The 14,260-nt window shown below is 36.6% G+C and overlaps 1 protein-coding gene across 6 annotated transcripts in view; it reads left to right on the top strand.

The window, feature by feature from the left end:
* The first annotated feature begins 948 nt into the window (after positions 1-948).
* glra1 (glycine receptor alpha 1) overlaps positions 949-14,260 on the top strand; it is a 124,165-nt gene continuing 110,853 nt past the window's right edge. For all 6 annotated transcript variants that reach the window (XM_023328853.1, XM_023328852.1, XM_023328851.1 and 3 more), the window contains exon 1: positions 949-2,167. In XM_023328853.1, coding sequence (XP_023184621.1) covers positions 2,097-2,167 — 71 coding nt within the window. In that variant the 5' untranslated portion in view covers positions 949-2,096. The remainder of the gene's footprint in view (positions 2,168-14,260) is intronic.

Genomic DNA, 14,260 nt, shown 5'->3' with positions numbered 1-14,260 from the left:
CGCCAGTTTAGGAAACAAACTAAGTTTTTCTATAAATTTTTTTGATAATAGGATGAGGTTGTTTTTCGGTTGTGTCAAAATTAGTGTATTTCACAAAACTGCAATGGAAACACTTTTTTCGCATGGCATAAGTCGTGATTGACAGCCGGATGTTACTACTGGCGGAAAAGACGAAGAAGACGACAGGAAGTGAAGATGGTGGCACAGCGTGTGTTTTAATGACTTGTCATGTGAAAAAACGTGTGTGATTTTTATTACATTTCTTATTTAATGGAAACACAGCAATTACAAAATTGTGTTTTTTCAATATTAGCGGAATATCGACAGTTTTGTGCATATTTGTAACGTAAGTGACTACTGTCATCATTACAAATGTCATGCCAGTGTTTTTTTTTTGTCATTTTCAGGGCCAATGAGAAACATTTCTGTATCTTAAACACTTTTTTTGGTTGTAATATTCAAAACTAATTTTATGTTTTCATTTTAATCAAAATTAAAAGAAATTAGTCTTTTAAAATTATCTCTGTGTGTAAAGATTTGAATGTTTTACTCTGTATTTAATTTACCTTTTGACTCAAGTTTTATTTACATTTTTTATGTTACTACAATAACTTCAGCATGAGAGGGAACACAACCAGCAACCATTTGCTAATTAAGCAAAATATTTTGCTTTTTATTACGGAATTCAAAATAAATATGAGAGTTTTAAATATACAAATTACATTAACTGTAATTTAAGCGATTTTTACTTTCCCCTCTTCTTTGTCCCCCCCTCTCAGGGGATCCCTGTTGGAGGCAGAACTGGCCTTCAGCTGCGTTTTTGACACCTTCCCGGACCAATCAGCTGCAGGCTTCAGCAGCGTGAAGACCAATGGCAGCATCCTGTGGGCGTCTCTGGCCACACTGAGTGCGTATTTTGGAGTTTGGTAAATGACTGCAGCAGGAAAATACAGTGTCGAAGCGCACAGAGCTGGCACTGCTGTGTGTATGTGTGCGTGTCGGTGCGCGCCAGGCAGTGGTCACCTCTCCTGCCATGGAAGAGGGTCCACATCGGTCGGACACACAGGGCTGCATCTTATTATAAAACTCTGCTCAACAGCGGGACTCAGTGCTTTTGTTGGGATTTAACGCGCCCGGTGCGCCGGTGGGAGCGGATGTGGAGCACAGCAGCGGTCGCCGGCGCGTCTCCAACTTGACCACCACCAGACAATGGGAGCAGCTGAGCCGAGCTGCTGCAGCGCCAAGTACTACTACAACTGCTCGCCCCTGGGAGATAAGTACGAGGAGAAGAGGGAGAACCAGCAGCGAGAGGAGGGGGTAAAGAAGGAGAGGGAGAAGAGGAGGCAGACGTGTTGTACCTGCAGCAGCAGCAGCAGCGCCGGGACTCCCACAGCAGCCGATACGCACAGATCCAGAACGACGCTCCGGCTGCCTCAGGGATCCATGTGAGACGGAGCCTGCAGATGTGAGAGAAAGCTCTCTTCTGTGTGCGGATTTTGGGAATATAATACATTCATATTTGTTTCAGCGCTCCAGGGACAAGCGGACGCCGGTTTCTGCAGTCAAACAGCCACTGAAGGAATATGTCTCATTTCTCTGTTAACTGCGGCGGAGCGCACAGACCGGACCTTAGAGTCATTGCGTGTATTTGTGTCAGATATTAGCAGGTTGCAAGCGGCTGCTGTCCTCTGAAACCAGTGACCCCCTTCCCTTCCCATTTTTGTCCCCGGTTGTCCCCCCTTGAACCAAAACCCGGACCAGCTTCCTCCTTACGGTCCCTCCGGCTGTCTCTGTCCGAGGTCCTGAACACATTTTCGGGCTGGATTCAGTGGATTTTCTGTTGCGGCGGCGCTGGGGGAGTGAGAACGGACACAGGCATGATTTTATGGAGAGTGAAGTGATGGCCATCCCGCGGCTCGGCACTGGAGAACACGGGATCTGAAACGGACACGCACCTACAGAGAAGCAGGACATTCCGGGCTCACCTTGGAGGTCATAAACCATCGCCCAAGCCCCCCCCTGTCCCCGTCACCAGACCTCCTTCTCAGCCTTTTCTGAAGAGTGTCCAACACCTTCACAATCCCCCTCCAAATAAAATGAGACTGGCAAAAATGTGCCGACTGAACGCGCTGGGGATCTATTTGTGGGAAACGGTTTTATTTTTCAGGTAAGCACAGGCATGGAACTGACTTGATGGGCGGGGAAGGAAAAGGAATAACCAAGAGTGCGTAATTTGTTTGGGGATTTAATGAAAAGCAAGTGAAATTAGCATTTTTATTGCCTTGATGCGGTCTGGGACATGCATGGAAATTAAAGCTGGGTTCAAAAGTCTTAAAAGGAGAAGAGGGAATTCGGGGGAGAAAAGTTGTCAAAGTTGCCTGTGGGTTGTGTGAGTTATGGCTGATAAGTATGCGGGTCCGTGGGAAGCACTCCCTGTGATGAAGTTGCATTGAAATCAGACAGGGTTTGTTTTTGGGCGGGAAGTGCGACCGCTAGTGGTTGGATATCGTCTGGGGCATTAGTTCCACATTTTAATCTTCTATAATTTTATAGGATAAATTTAATCAAAACACACACACACAGCAATGAAGTTAATCACTGAATAGTTTGTGCTCTCATGTGATTCCTCACCCCTCAGCTACCTTCCTTTTTATTTTCCTATGACACCCCATGACCAAGACTAACACAGCACAAAACTAAATGTGTGAGTTGGCATTTGTTATTGGTTGGTACCACAAACAAGCAGTTTGATCCAATTCATTTAATTTGCATAACTTGCTCTTCTGTGGGAATATGTCAGTACAGTAAAATATTATCACAAATTCAGTTTTATAAGTTATTTTCATTTTACATAGATTCATTACTCATTATTTTCTTGTTTATGGTTTGCAGCTAATGAAAACTCAATTTGGTTTTGCTGAAAATAACAATATAACTTCATATAATATCATAAAATTACACAGAGCTGTATTTGAGCCTATGAATTGTGTGGAAGGAAGAAGTATTTTAGAAAAACTTGGCATGTAACATGCATAGTGGCTTCATGCTATACAAACAACCTCTGTAAAACCAAAGTTCAGCTTTTCATGACAAGACATGACCATTAAAATTAACCAAAATAAACATTTGAACTACATCACTCTGATGTTATGAATTTTATATATGTAGAAAAAGTATGGAGAAAAGGATACAGTGAAACAGAGAAAGCAGCAGAAAGAGGAGACTGTTTATGTATTATGCCAGAAAAAGAAAGTACAAATACTGTAAATGTGGTATGAATTCCCCGAAGACCCCAACAAGAGGGAAAACAAGTAGAGGTCACATTATTGTGTTGTTTCAAATGCTGTGAGGGTTTGCAGTTTGCTCCCTTAGTTTAGTAGAAACTTACTGGTGAAATTTGTAACAAACATAATCTTTTGTAAAACATGCAATACATCATTGAGTCAGCTCTATAAAACTAAACAGTTTGGCAAATTTGATGAATTTCCAATTCAACTGATGGAACAACTAAATTACTGACAGAAAAGTCAATGAATTCTCTAAACTTTCAAAGTTCAGCCTTAAAACTCGGTTTAGTTTAAATTGTGAAAAAAGTCATTAAATATTATAGCCACATATTTATATGCGTCTCTAAACTTTTCACTTCTGGTGACATAAATTCTTGCATTTCCCAACCTAAATTTTACTACATTTTTTGTGTGACCATCTGTAAATTACAGTCAAGCTTGAAGGTGTCTGTTGTCTTGGTCTCTGAGTGCACAGTGAATTAAGCTGCGTTTGTTGTAGAGAGTGATGCTGGTGATGCAGCAGTTTACAATTTAGGGCAGATTTATTGAGCTTTGGTTGTTGCTGGGTTGTTTTTAAAGATTTTAACTTGTTTCAGTTCATCTAAGAAGGTAATTTGGTCTTTTTACAGACATTTTGCAAACTGGTGACATTAATTATTTAATGTGAGAATTTTGGAGTCTGTAGTTGTTTAGAAGAAAGCTCTATAAAGCCTTATTAGCTTGCAAAAGCCCAGTTTTCAGATTTTGCATTTCATGAAATTTCCTTTTTTTCTATGATTGGTCAATCCAGTTGTTGATATATATTTTTATGCTACCAAAGAAGGAACCAGCTGGGCTTGCTCAAGATCACTAACCAGAAGAAAAAATATATTGTAGAACTTGCTGCACAACTTTTTCAAAAACATATAGGTTATTTTTAAGCAAATATTTTGGCGTGTATTCATCATTTTGACCCTGCTTGTATGAAGTAAAGAAAGTAGTTAAATAAATCAATAAAAACACTAATTTCTTAGAGCATTAATGAATAGAATAGAATAGAATTCAACTTTATTGTCGTTGCACTGTCACAAGTACAAGCAACGAGATGTAGTTTGCATCTATCCAGAAGTGCTCTACGAGATATAAATATTTATTTACGGATGTACAAGACTATGTATGTATGGACTATAAGGGGTTATAGCAAGAGATATAGATATTGTGTATAAATATAAATATGGGAGCTATATGCACAGATTATACAGAATATACAAGAATGTTAGGGAATGGATTATAGATAAATAATGGCAGATAAAATTTACAGGTTGTATGTGTGTGTGAAGAAAACAGTCCGTGATGTGAACATGTGTAGATATGAACTCATTTATGGAATTAACTTGATTTATAGCTAAATTTGGCTGCATTTGATAGAGTTGGACTTGATTCTTTATGGCATTGTGAGTTAAGGTTTTTAGAATTTCCTCTGAACAGGTTCTTAGTAAAGTCTTATAATATGTGTGTTAAAGGTGTAGGTGGAGAATGGAAGACGTATGCTACAATGGACAGCATGGCATTGTAAGACACAATTCATGACACATTAGTCTCCGTTATCAGTCCTGTGGGAGATCAACCAGTTCTGTTTTGGGTAGATACTTCAGTTTTTCCTCTCCAATTACTAAATACTGTCACTTCTCAGCACTGAGGCTGACTACACTTCACTTTGGCTTTAATCTTGCCCACAGCTGCTGATTGGCAAATCGTCAGTCTTCATGCTCCGCTCAGTGAAACAATGTCTTTCCAACCGAGAAATGAATGTTTCATGTCATGATGCGAGACAAATCATCCATCTCAGTGTAGCAGAAAGACCCAAAGGTCTGCATTACTTCAACCTTTGTCTCCTTGATGACACAGACAAAGGGATCAGTTTTTTGGTGGATTCCCTTATATTTGGTGTCCAATTATTAATAGTGGTGTATTACAAGATAAGAATTTAAACTTTTATTTTCTTTATTTATTTCCGGTCTGGTCAGTTGGAAGCTTATTTTTAAAGATCTCATAAAAAATTGTGCACATGAAGCTAATTTTCTGCTAAAGAATTGCTGCTGAGATGACATCTCTTAAAGTTTTACAATTTTTAACACAAATAATCAAATGTATCCACATTGAGAGTGGTTGAGTTTGATGGCAGGAGAAAAATGAATGTTAATTTAATGAAAACTGAAGGCAAAAATGGAACTTGTTGTTCTAGAAAGACTTTAAAAGCCATGTTAATTAACCAGGATGCTGCAACATTTAATCAGAGACAAGGAAACAGAAAATCTTATATTAAATATTACTAAACTCTGATCATTTTAATACACTCAAGTAAAAAAACGAAAAATGCTTTTCTTACATGTGTTTTATAGGATTTGTTTGGGATCCTAGAAATTGTGACAGACTTTTTTTTTTCTCACTGTGAGATTTCATTGGCCACTGAATAGCTTGATTCATTTTGATCGTTCCTTTAGAGATGTTTTTAAAGGATTGCCAATAAATTTGACTAACTCTGTTTGCAGGAAATTTCCATCATACGCTGCACTCCAATGCCTAACTATTTAAAGTGTTTTATCAATCAACATTTTTAAAAATCATTTGACAAATCGTAATGAAATTGAAGTTGATATGTAGCAAACTAATCTACAGTAGTTATAGGATATTATGAAGAAGATAATCTGTAAAGGAAGTGTAAAACATTTAAAAGTACTTTTAATATTTCTGCATTGTGCAGCTCGTACATTTAAGACTAACAATCCCAATATAACCCTGCTTACCTTCATAATATCATTTGGTGGTGATTTAGAGCTGCTTTGAATTTAACCTGCAGGTATAACGCACATTTTTCAGTTCATTGCATCACGTGGATTTATTCTCGCTGCACAGCCTCTGAGGTATCTCATTATAAAAACTATTAGAAGCATTTTTCCACCAGCTGCAGACTTCCTCATTTTATGGAATTAGGCAGCCATTTACAGCTGGAACGGGGGGTATTTTAGTGGTCTGCAGGAGTTCTGCATTCAGCGTACACACTGATTAGTAATGAACCACCGTCAGGTATATTGCTGTCTCAGCTTCTCGGCTCTGGACTCTGCAGTTTTCTGCCTAATTGATATCTCTTTCCCCTCCATCCCAACCCAGACCCCTTACACCTCATTCCCCATTCTGCCTTATTACTAAACATCGATTAGCCCGTCAATGACTGAGGCCAGACCTGATGAATACACATTAAATGCTTAAACATTGCTCTCTTTTCCTCCCTCTCTATGTCTGTGCTTTTATTTTACTCATTAAAGCAGCTGAGAGTTTAGAATTTAGATGCAAATGTTCACCTCAAATAAAAATTTAATGACATACCAGAATTTAGTACAGGAATTCTTTCAAAAAAGGCATTAAGGAGATGAGATAAAGCAATAACTCACTTGTAAGATCTTTACAGTGAATGTTTGATCTTCACCTTCTTCTGTGTTCAGTGACACATTTGTAGGAAAGACAGTCTGCATGTTTTCAGAATCACTCTGAAAAATGAAAATTTACAGCTTCATTTTTTCATTTCATTGCCTGATTTTTAGCGCATACAATTCATTGTTGTATTTTAGTCCACAGGCCCACAGCATTGCAGTTCCTCTACCATACCTAACATTGAACGTTTGTTGCACTTAGACTTACATGTTTTCTTCCTTTGTTTTACACCAAATCCAACTGGAGTATTTGTTGCTCAAAACCACCATCTTAGCTGAATCAGAGTAACGCTCACACAGTTTCAGTTAAAATCGTAACAGGAATTAGCCAACTTTAAACATTTGCAGTGTGTTTGTGTTGTTAGGGGACAAATTGCTTTTTCTTCTCATTTCCTGGCAGACAAATGGCCTGTAATAGTTATGATGATTTGGAAAATCTCAGGATGCTGTGTTTTGTTGTAGCTCTCAAAAATAGTGCTGTCAACATTTTTGTTTTGTCACAATTTCATTTGTTTTAATATGTTCAAAGTTACTTGCTACCGTGTCCCGATGCATTTCTCATTTTATCTTTTCATTACTCTCAACTGTTTGCCAACCAATTTCCAGTCCATTTACTTAGAGAGAATATTTATGGTATCCATAACAAAAAGTATGGACTAACTAACTACACATGAATTTTTATGGCTCCAAGTATCTAAATCAAAATCAAATCAAAGTTTATTTGTATAGCACATTTCAGCAGCAAAGCAGTTCAAAGTGCTTTACACAAGAAAAACATAAGGACATCATAAGAACATAAAAATATTAAGAGTCGCCAATTGTTAAACGAGTAGCAAATACTGCATTTTGCCAAACTCCGTAGTCAAAATTATCAATACACCAAATATGTTGATTAATGTTCCAGGTGTCATTAGTCAAAAGCAATTCTAAGCAGGTGGGTGTTTAGCCTTGGTTTACAGGAACTCAATATTTCAGCTGTTTTGTAGTTTTCTGGAAGTTTATTCCAGATGTGTGATGCATAGAAGCTAAATGCTGCTTCTCTATGTTTGGTTCTGATTCTGGTTATGCAGAGCAGACCAGAAGCAGAAGACCTGAGAGGTTTGGATGGTTGATACAACAACAGCAGATCTTTAATGTATTTTGGTGCTAAGCCGTTCAAATTTATAAACTAACAGTAGTTTAAAGCCTATTCTTCGAGCTTCAGGTAGCCAGTGTAAGGACTGGCTACCTCAAACTGGGGTGATTTGTTCTATTTTCCTGGTTTTAGGCAGACCTGTGAATGCACTGTTCCAGTAATCAGTCTGGTTCCTGCAACATGATTAAAAATAACCATATGTGACCATCTACCACAATGGTCACAGGAAGATTTGATGTAAATACTTCCACATTAATCTGGGTAATTTAATTTGTATGTTTTTCTGTTTTGTTTGATTGGGGCACCAAATAATTACTGTTTAGTGTCCCCATGTTTAGTGTAAAGAGGTTTTTATCATTTGTGGTTCTTTAGATGAATTTAGACTATTCATTGGTTAATAGACCAACAATACTTAAAAATCTTTTTTTTTTGTTCAAATGAGAAGCCAGAAGAATGTGGGACTTTTGAGACATCCAACTTTTCTGACCTAGGTCAATACAGCAGAATAATCACAGGGGATTATTTTCATTGAAAACTGTAAAAACACCAATGCACGTATAATAAACCTATAATAAAATAATAAAACCTATAATAAAATAAACACATGCTGAGGTTTTTCTGCGACCTCTTTTAATAATCAGATGTTTTTAGGATTGTAGCAGGCGTATTCAGGGAGGGGCAGTTACATGCCTTTATTGATGCTGTGTTCAGAGTTACTCAGTGTATCTAAAATTATGTGTCATCAGGATATAGTAAGATATTTTAGAAATACTCTACAATATCAGTGAAGGGGAACCTGAAGAAACGGAACAAAAGTGGACCAAGAATGGGGCCTAGAGAAACCACATTTATGTTTAAAATTTATATTTTCCAGCAGCCTCAGTATGCTTAGTAAGATCTAATCCAATTTAGTAAAGTACATCACAATCCCAACCATATCTATCTTTCAGCATCTTATAATTAGTAACATCATCCATACTGATTTCACAACACAGGACTTCAAAAGGAAATGTTAACATTTAAAAAACAGGCATTTCCAGCTCAAAACATCACACTAGTTGGTAACAGTGGATTAAAACTCAAATATTTTGAGTTAGCAACTAACTTGTTGCTCAAGAAAACAGACATGCAGCTTTTGAATTTAGTTTTTATATTTGTCTTGTTATATTTTACTGTTACTGGCTGTACTAACATCCAATCATGTGGCTTACTTTCAAATTCAACATTTTCAGAGTAGAAACCAGTATTGACACTTTGCTTAACCCTGAGTTGCATCGTCTACTTTTATTGACTTTTTACCCAAGAATGATGAATCAAATGTGTCTGGAATGCCAACGTGCCCGTCAATAAATCAGGACTGACAAAATGATTGTCAGGCCTGCGAACAGACAATGTCGTTGCTCTGGCAAGAGGTCATTGTTGTTGAAAGGGCAATTTTTTTATACTTGCTGATATCCAAAATTTAGTTACGAGTAAAAAAGGAGTTCCTACAAATGCCGCATAACTACGTTTTATTATTCTGCAGGGAAACTGCATTGTATGGCTTCATCATCTTTGAACAGATATAAAAAGCGATAAATGGAGATCTTTACATTTTCTCAGTCATTAAGAAATTTAACTATATCTGATTTGTTGCACCACAGAGCATCACCAGGTTTCGAGAACTCTGCTTCTCCTTTAAAGGAAAATCCAATGATCGTTTCTCCATTTGATCAGGCGCTCTGCTCATTCCTCATCCTCCTCCCTGTGATAACGCAGATTGATCACCTCTCTCCTTTCTGGGTGCTTGCACAGATCGTTACTGTACTCTAAAGCAGGCAACGGCTCTCAGTATGCAAACTATTCATCTTTATGCTAAACAAAATGTGCAGAGAGTGACCTTTTCCTCTATTGATATCTATATTCAATGCAACTCTTTACTTTGTCAAGTGGAAACAGATAAACGTGCAATTTAAATGGTTTGCATCAGAGACCGAAATATTCATGAGTTTTGCCTTCACCATTCTTTATGTTTAATGCTATCAAATAATTGTTGAAGTGTGAAATCTATGTATTTCTTCAGGGACATTCCATAAATTTCTTGAAGCAGAGTGAATATTCATCTAAGCCTTTAAACTCTCCTTGATTTGGCCTTGCAGAAACAGCTGCAAGTGAAAACTTCCTCTCTTCATAATGTGGGCTCCTATCATGTTAAAGCACAAATTAAATTCTACTCAATTCAAAATTGTGGTGTTAAGTAAGATCATTTATAGATTATTTTTCACTGAGAATTACTTTGTGTTTAACATTGTATGGCGTTAATATTAAATGAAGTCCTTATCCTGATTTGGCTCAAGGAATATAAAAAAAATGGACAGATTTTTTATTCTTTCTGTTTAATGGAAAGGTTAGGCTTCACACTAATGTAAAAGCAGAGCTGTGTCAGAACAGCTTACTGGACTGTCATGTTACCTGGAGTCAGACTTTACTTTTAGCTGTGGCATTCATTAGGGTTGTGACTCAGTGTTGGCTGTCATCTGTATTTACAGGCACATTGCATGTCTGCCTTTGTTTCAATGAAGAGACAGAACAACTGTGTTTTTTTATGTCCAAGAACAAGTAGATAAACATTTCTCATTGGAACAAAAAGCACAGAAATGTGGCTGTTTTTTTCCCCTCATACATCATCATTTTTCAAGACATTTATTCCCACAATTGTGTTCGTGCTTGAAGATTGCAAAAATTATACTTGTCCATGTCTGAAATTGAAAAAATGTGCTAAAAATTAGGGAGGAAAAAGAAAGCTAGTGTCAAGCAGCCAAGAACATGGCTGAAAGTTCCTGGTGAGTGATGATGTTACATTTGTAACACTGAAACTGGGCATGAATGCATTATGCAATGGCCAACCAAAAGGAATGTAGTGGCAAAGTCTCAGGCTGGAAATTTAATTAAGATGGTGATTTATGTGGTGATACATCTAACAGACCAGCACCTTACCTTGGGAGTTAAAAGAGCCCAGTTTTCACTTGTCCTGTGCTGTCCAGACTCCTACCTGACCATTTTCAGATATTTTTGATTGTGTTTTGAAAAAAAAAAGAAATCCAATAACTCTTTAAATTGGACCTGTAGGCGCTTTCTTAACAGGAACCTGTCACAATGACACATTTTGTTTCCCTTTCTATGTTTGAATCTATGAAATGTAATAAAGATGAGACAGTTTGATACACAGAAAATACAACTTCAGCTGTCAGGTGAAAACTTTAGTCAGGGGAAGTGATGGGCCTCTTTCTGACTGTGTGTCTGGCTTTTAAAAAACTGGAGTTTCTTCCTTTCTTTTTTCTCAAAGTTTAAAGCTCAATACCATCACAGTTGGTTTAGTGTCATGCTTTCTATAATCAGACAGCTTTTCACTTGTGCAAAAGTAAAGTTTGATTAGTTTAAGTTTTTATAGTATTTTTAATCTTCTTTAGAGGTTGCCTTTTATACAAATAAATGACAAAGTAATAAAATAAGAGAAACAGCAACATTTTACTGAGTCATTGCAGATATTTTCCTTGAATATTTATTATGTGCTGGGCATTTTTTGGCAGATTTGAAAAGCTTTAAGGAGTGTCAGAGAGAACAGATTTTCCATAATTGTATTCAATAAAATCTTATATATAGTCAAAGTGGTTTTAATAATGACTATCTGCTTTAATATCAGGAACGAAAGAACAAATTTGAACTTTCAAATTGTTGAAGACAAAGCTTATGTGCTCGCTTCACCTAAAAGGTTTCGGTTCTGTGACATTCTGATTATTTTCTGCCAGACTGAAAGGATTTCTTATTTAAAGTAAAAAATCAGCATTATTTAGAGCAGGAATCTCCAACCTTTGACTTTGCGTTGGTTCAGCAAGATTAGAAAGTTAAACTTTACATCAAAAAACATAATATCCTCTCAATGTAAAATGAGAAGGGGAAACAGATATAACATGCTGCTATTCTGAGGAGGGAGAAAGTCAACAGTCATAGTAAAACAAAAGTACACCCTCCTTATGTTTAAAGGTTTTATATGCCATGACATAATAGAAATGTGTTGTATGATTTACATATGATATAAAAGCTGAGAAATGTAAAAGATTCCACACTGTCATTATTTAATAAACAAAGATAAACCCAAATTGAAAAGGTAATGTGAGACATTAAGTACCACCTTGACGCTCTCTTTGGATTTAAGAGTGCAAAGGAGCAGCCAGGTGCTTGATTAATTGATCATCATTAATGGGATCCCACATTTGTGTTATCACAATGTCCAGGCTAAAGGATTTCTGTCCTATTAGAGATGCCTATGTAATGAGAAATATTTTTCACCATAGACAATTCTCAGAGAAATGTCAAAAACATGACGGCTCCATCTTCGACTAGGTTTCAGTTAGCAACTTAAATGTAAAGTTCATGACAGGATAATTGGAAAAAAAAGATTTGTTTTGGAACAGAAAATATTTCTCTATTTAAAAAGGCAGGTGTGGACAAACGAAACATAAGTAGAGATGTTTGATTAAAATGTAGAGCACAATGTTTGGAGAACAAACAAACAGATGGTCTCAAATTTGACTCTCAAATACTTTCCTACACATTTAGTTTTATGGTCATATTTTTTTCTTGCTCATGGGAGACAGTATTATTCATGTGACAGATAGTTACTCTGGCCAAAGATGCTGAGAATTTGTCTTTTTGATTTCACATTTCTTACTTTACGTCTTTAGGAGAACACAGATCATTAAACTTAAATCATACACTAGGATGATTTAAAATAGAACTGGATCATCAGTTTTCATCATAATTGCAAAACAATGTCTGTGGTCTGCAATTGCGGTGTTTCCATTAAAGAAGAAACGCAATTAAAATCAAACGTGAATAGGTTTGTTCATCCAATAAGTAATTAAAAAAGAGTTTTAAAAAAATCATGCTGCGCCATCATCCTCCAAACACTTTCTGTTGTTTTGTTCTTCAACATTCAGTTGTTGCTCATGTGACTCGTGTGATGTGAAAAAAAATGTTTCCATTGCAGTTTTGTGAAATGAACCAATTTTAAAACGTCCAAAAAAACAACCTCATCTATTGCGAAAACTTAGCAAAAAACTACTTTTTTTCAAAATTGGTGTGTTTTCATTACACAAATTTATTTTCAAAATGTATGCAATTTTGCAGCTGTAAGGCCTGTGTACCTGGCAGTCATTGGTTGGACTAGTGGAGGGCTTGACTGAAAGAACATAATTTAAGCAATAAATTAATGTTGGAAAAAACAGTGGGGAGAAAAATTACATGAATTTTGATGTTTATAAGGTCAGATAACTATTGTTTCAAAGTTCAGCTTAATAAATTCAGCTTTTCCTTTTATTACATTTGTGTTTAGTAAATATTGTAATGGCTTTTTTATTAACTTGTTAGATAAAACATGTTCATCTTTTTTCTTTTACTGTGCCATAATTTATAAAGTTCTCTGTGTAAAAACCATCAGAAATATCAACGATTGATTATTAATATGTTTGACAGGCTTTTGTTTGCAGGGAAAAATTCAAAATGATGGTTTAATCTGCACTATCACATTTATCCACCTTTTTTAAATCCCAGAAAAGGTGTCAATTTGATTCTGAACTCAAGGCTCCACAGTTCACCCAACGGGGTCAGACACAGAACCCAATCATCTGTGATGTGTTCTGGGTTTTATTTGTGCCGCTGAAGGACGGCCCGGCTGGCCGGCTGCCCTTCTCAGAAATCTTCCCATGTCAGTTCGCATCCTAGTTGCGTTCAGTCAAATTAAACCAACCGTGTTATTTATGAATCTGCCCTAGGGCTGTTTCATTTGTTCGGCAGCAGTAGGGCCAAACATTTATCACCCGCATCCTCCATCATAACAAATCATAACATACGCTGTATATACATTATTTTTCTGTGATCAATTCCCCCCCTCCAAGTTCTGTAATGAAAAACAATCGACTGCTCTGAGAAGTTCGCTGCCACCTCAACAATAATTAACTTCTCGGCAGGTTCATTTCCAAAACCTGATATATGATGAAACATTATTGATTAGGAGACTGTGACACATTTACACCTTAAATTGCAAAGTATATTATCAATGACCTCTCTGAGCTGTAACCAAGCTGAAATGTTAGAACCTCCACAGCAGCACAGGAATCAGAGGACTCCTCTAAACTACTGCTCAAGGTTTTATTAATCTAAACGTGTAGTAATATAAGGGATTATGAACAGTATGTTGATTTTGTGAGATAATTAGCAAATAATTGTAAAAACAAAAAACACAAAAAATGTGGTGAGATGCAAAGGGAGCAGCACAATTACGTCCAATGTTATTCTTACACCTTTCAGATTTAGATTTAAAATATTTT

The sequence above is a fragment of the Xiphophorus maculatus genome, chromosome 23, assembly GCF_002775205.1.
Source record: "Xiphophorus maculatus strain JP 163 A chromosome 23, X_maculatus-5.0-male, whole genome shotgun sequence".
Lineage (NCBI taxonomy): Eukaryota > Metazoa > Chordata > Actinopteri > Cyprinodontiformes > Poeciliidae > Xiphophorus > Xiphophorus maculatus.
This window is presented reverse-complemented; position numbering and strand designations above follow the sequence as displayed.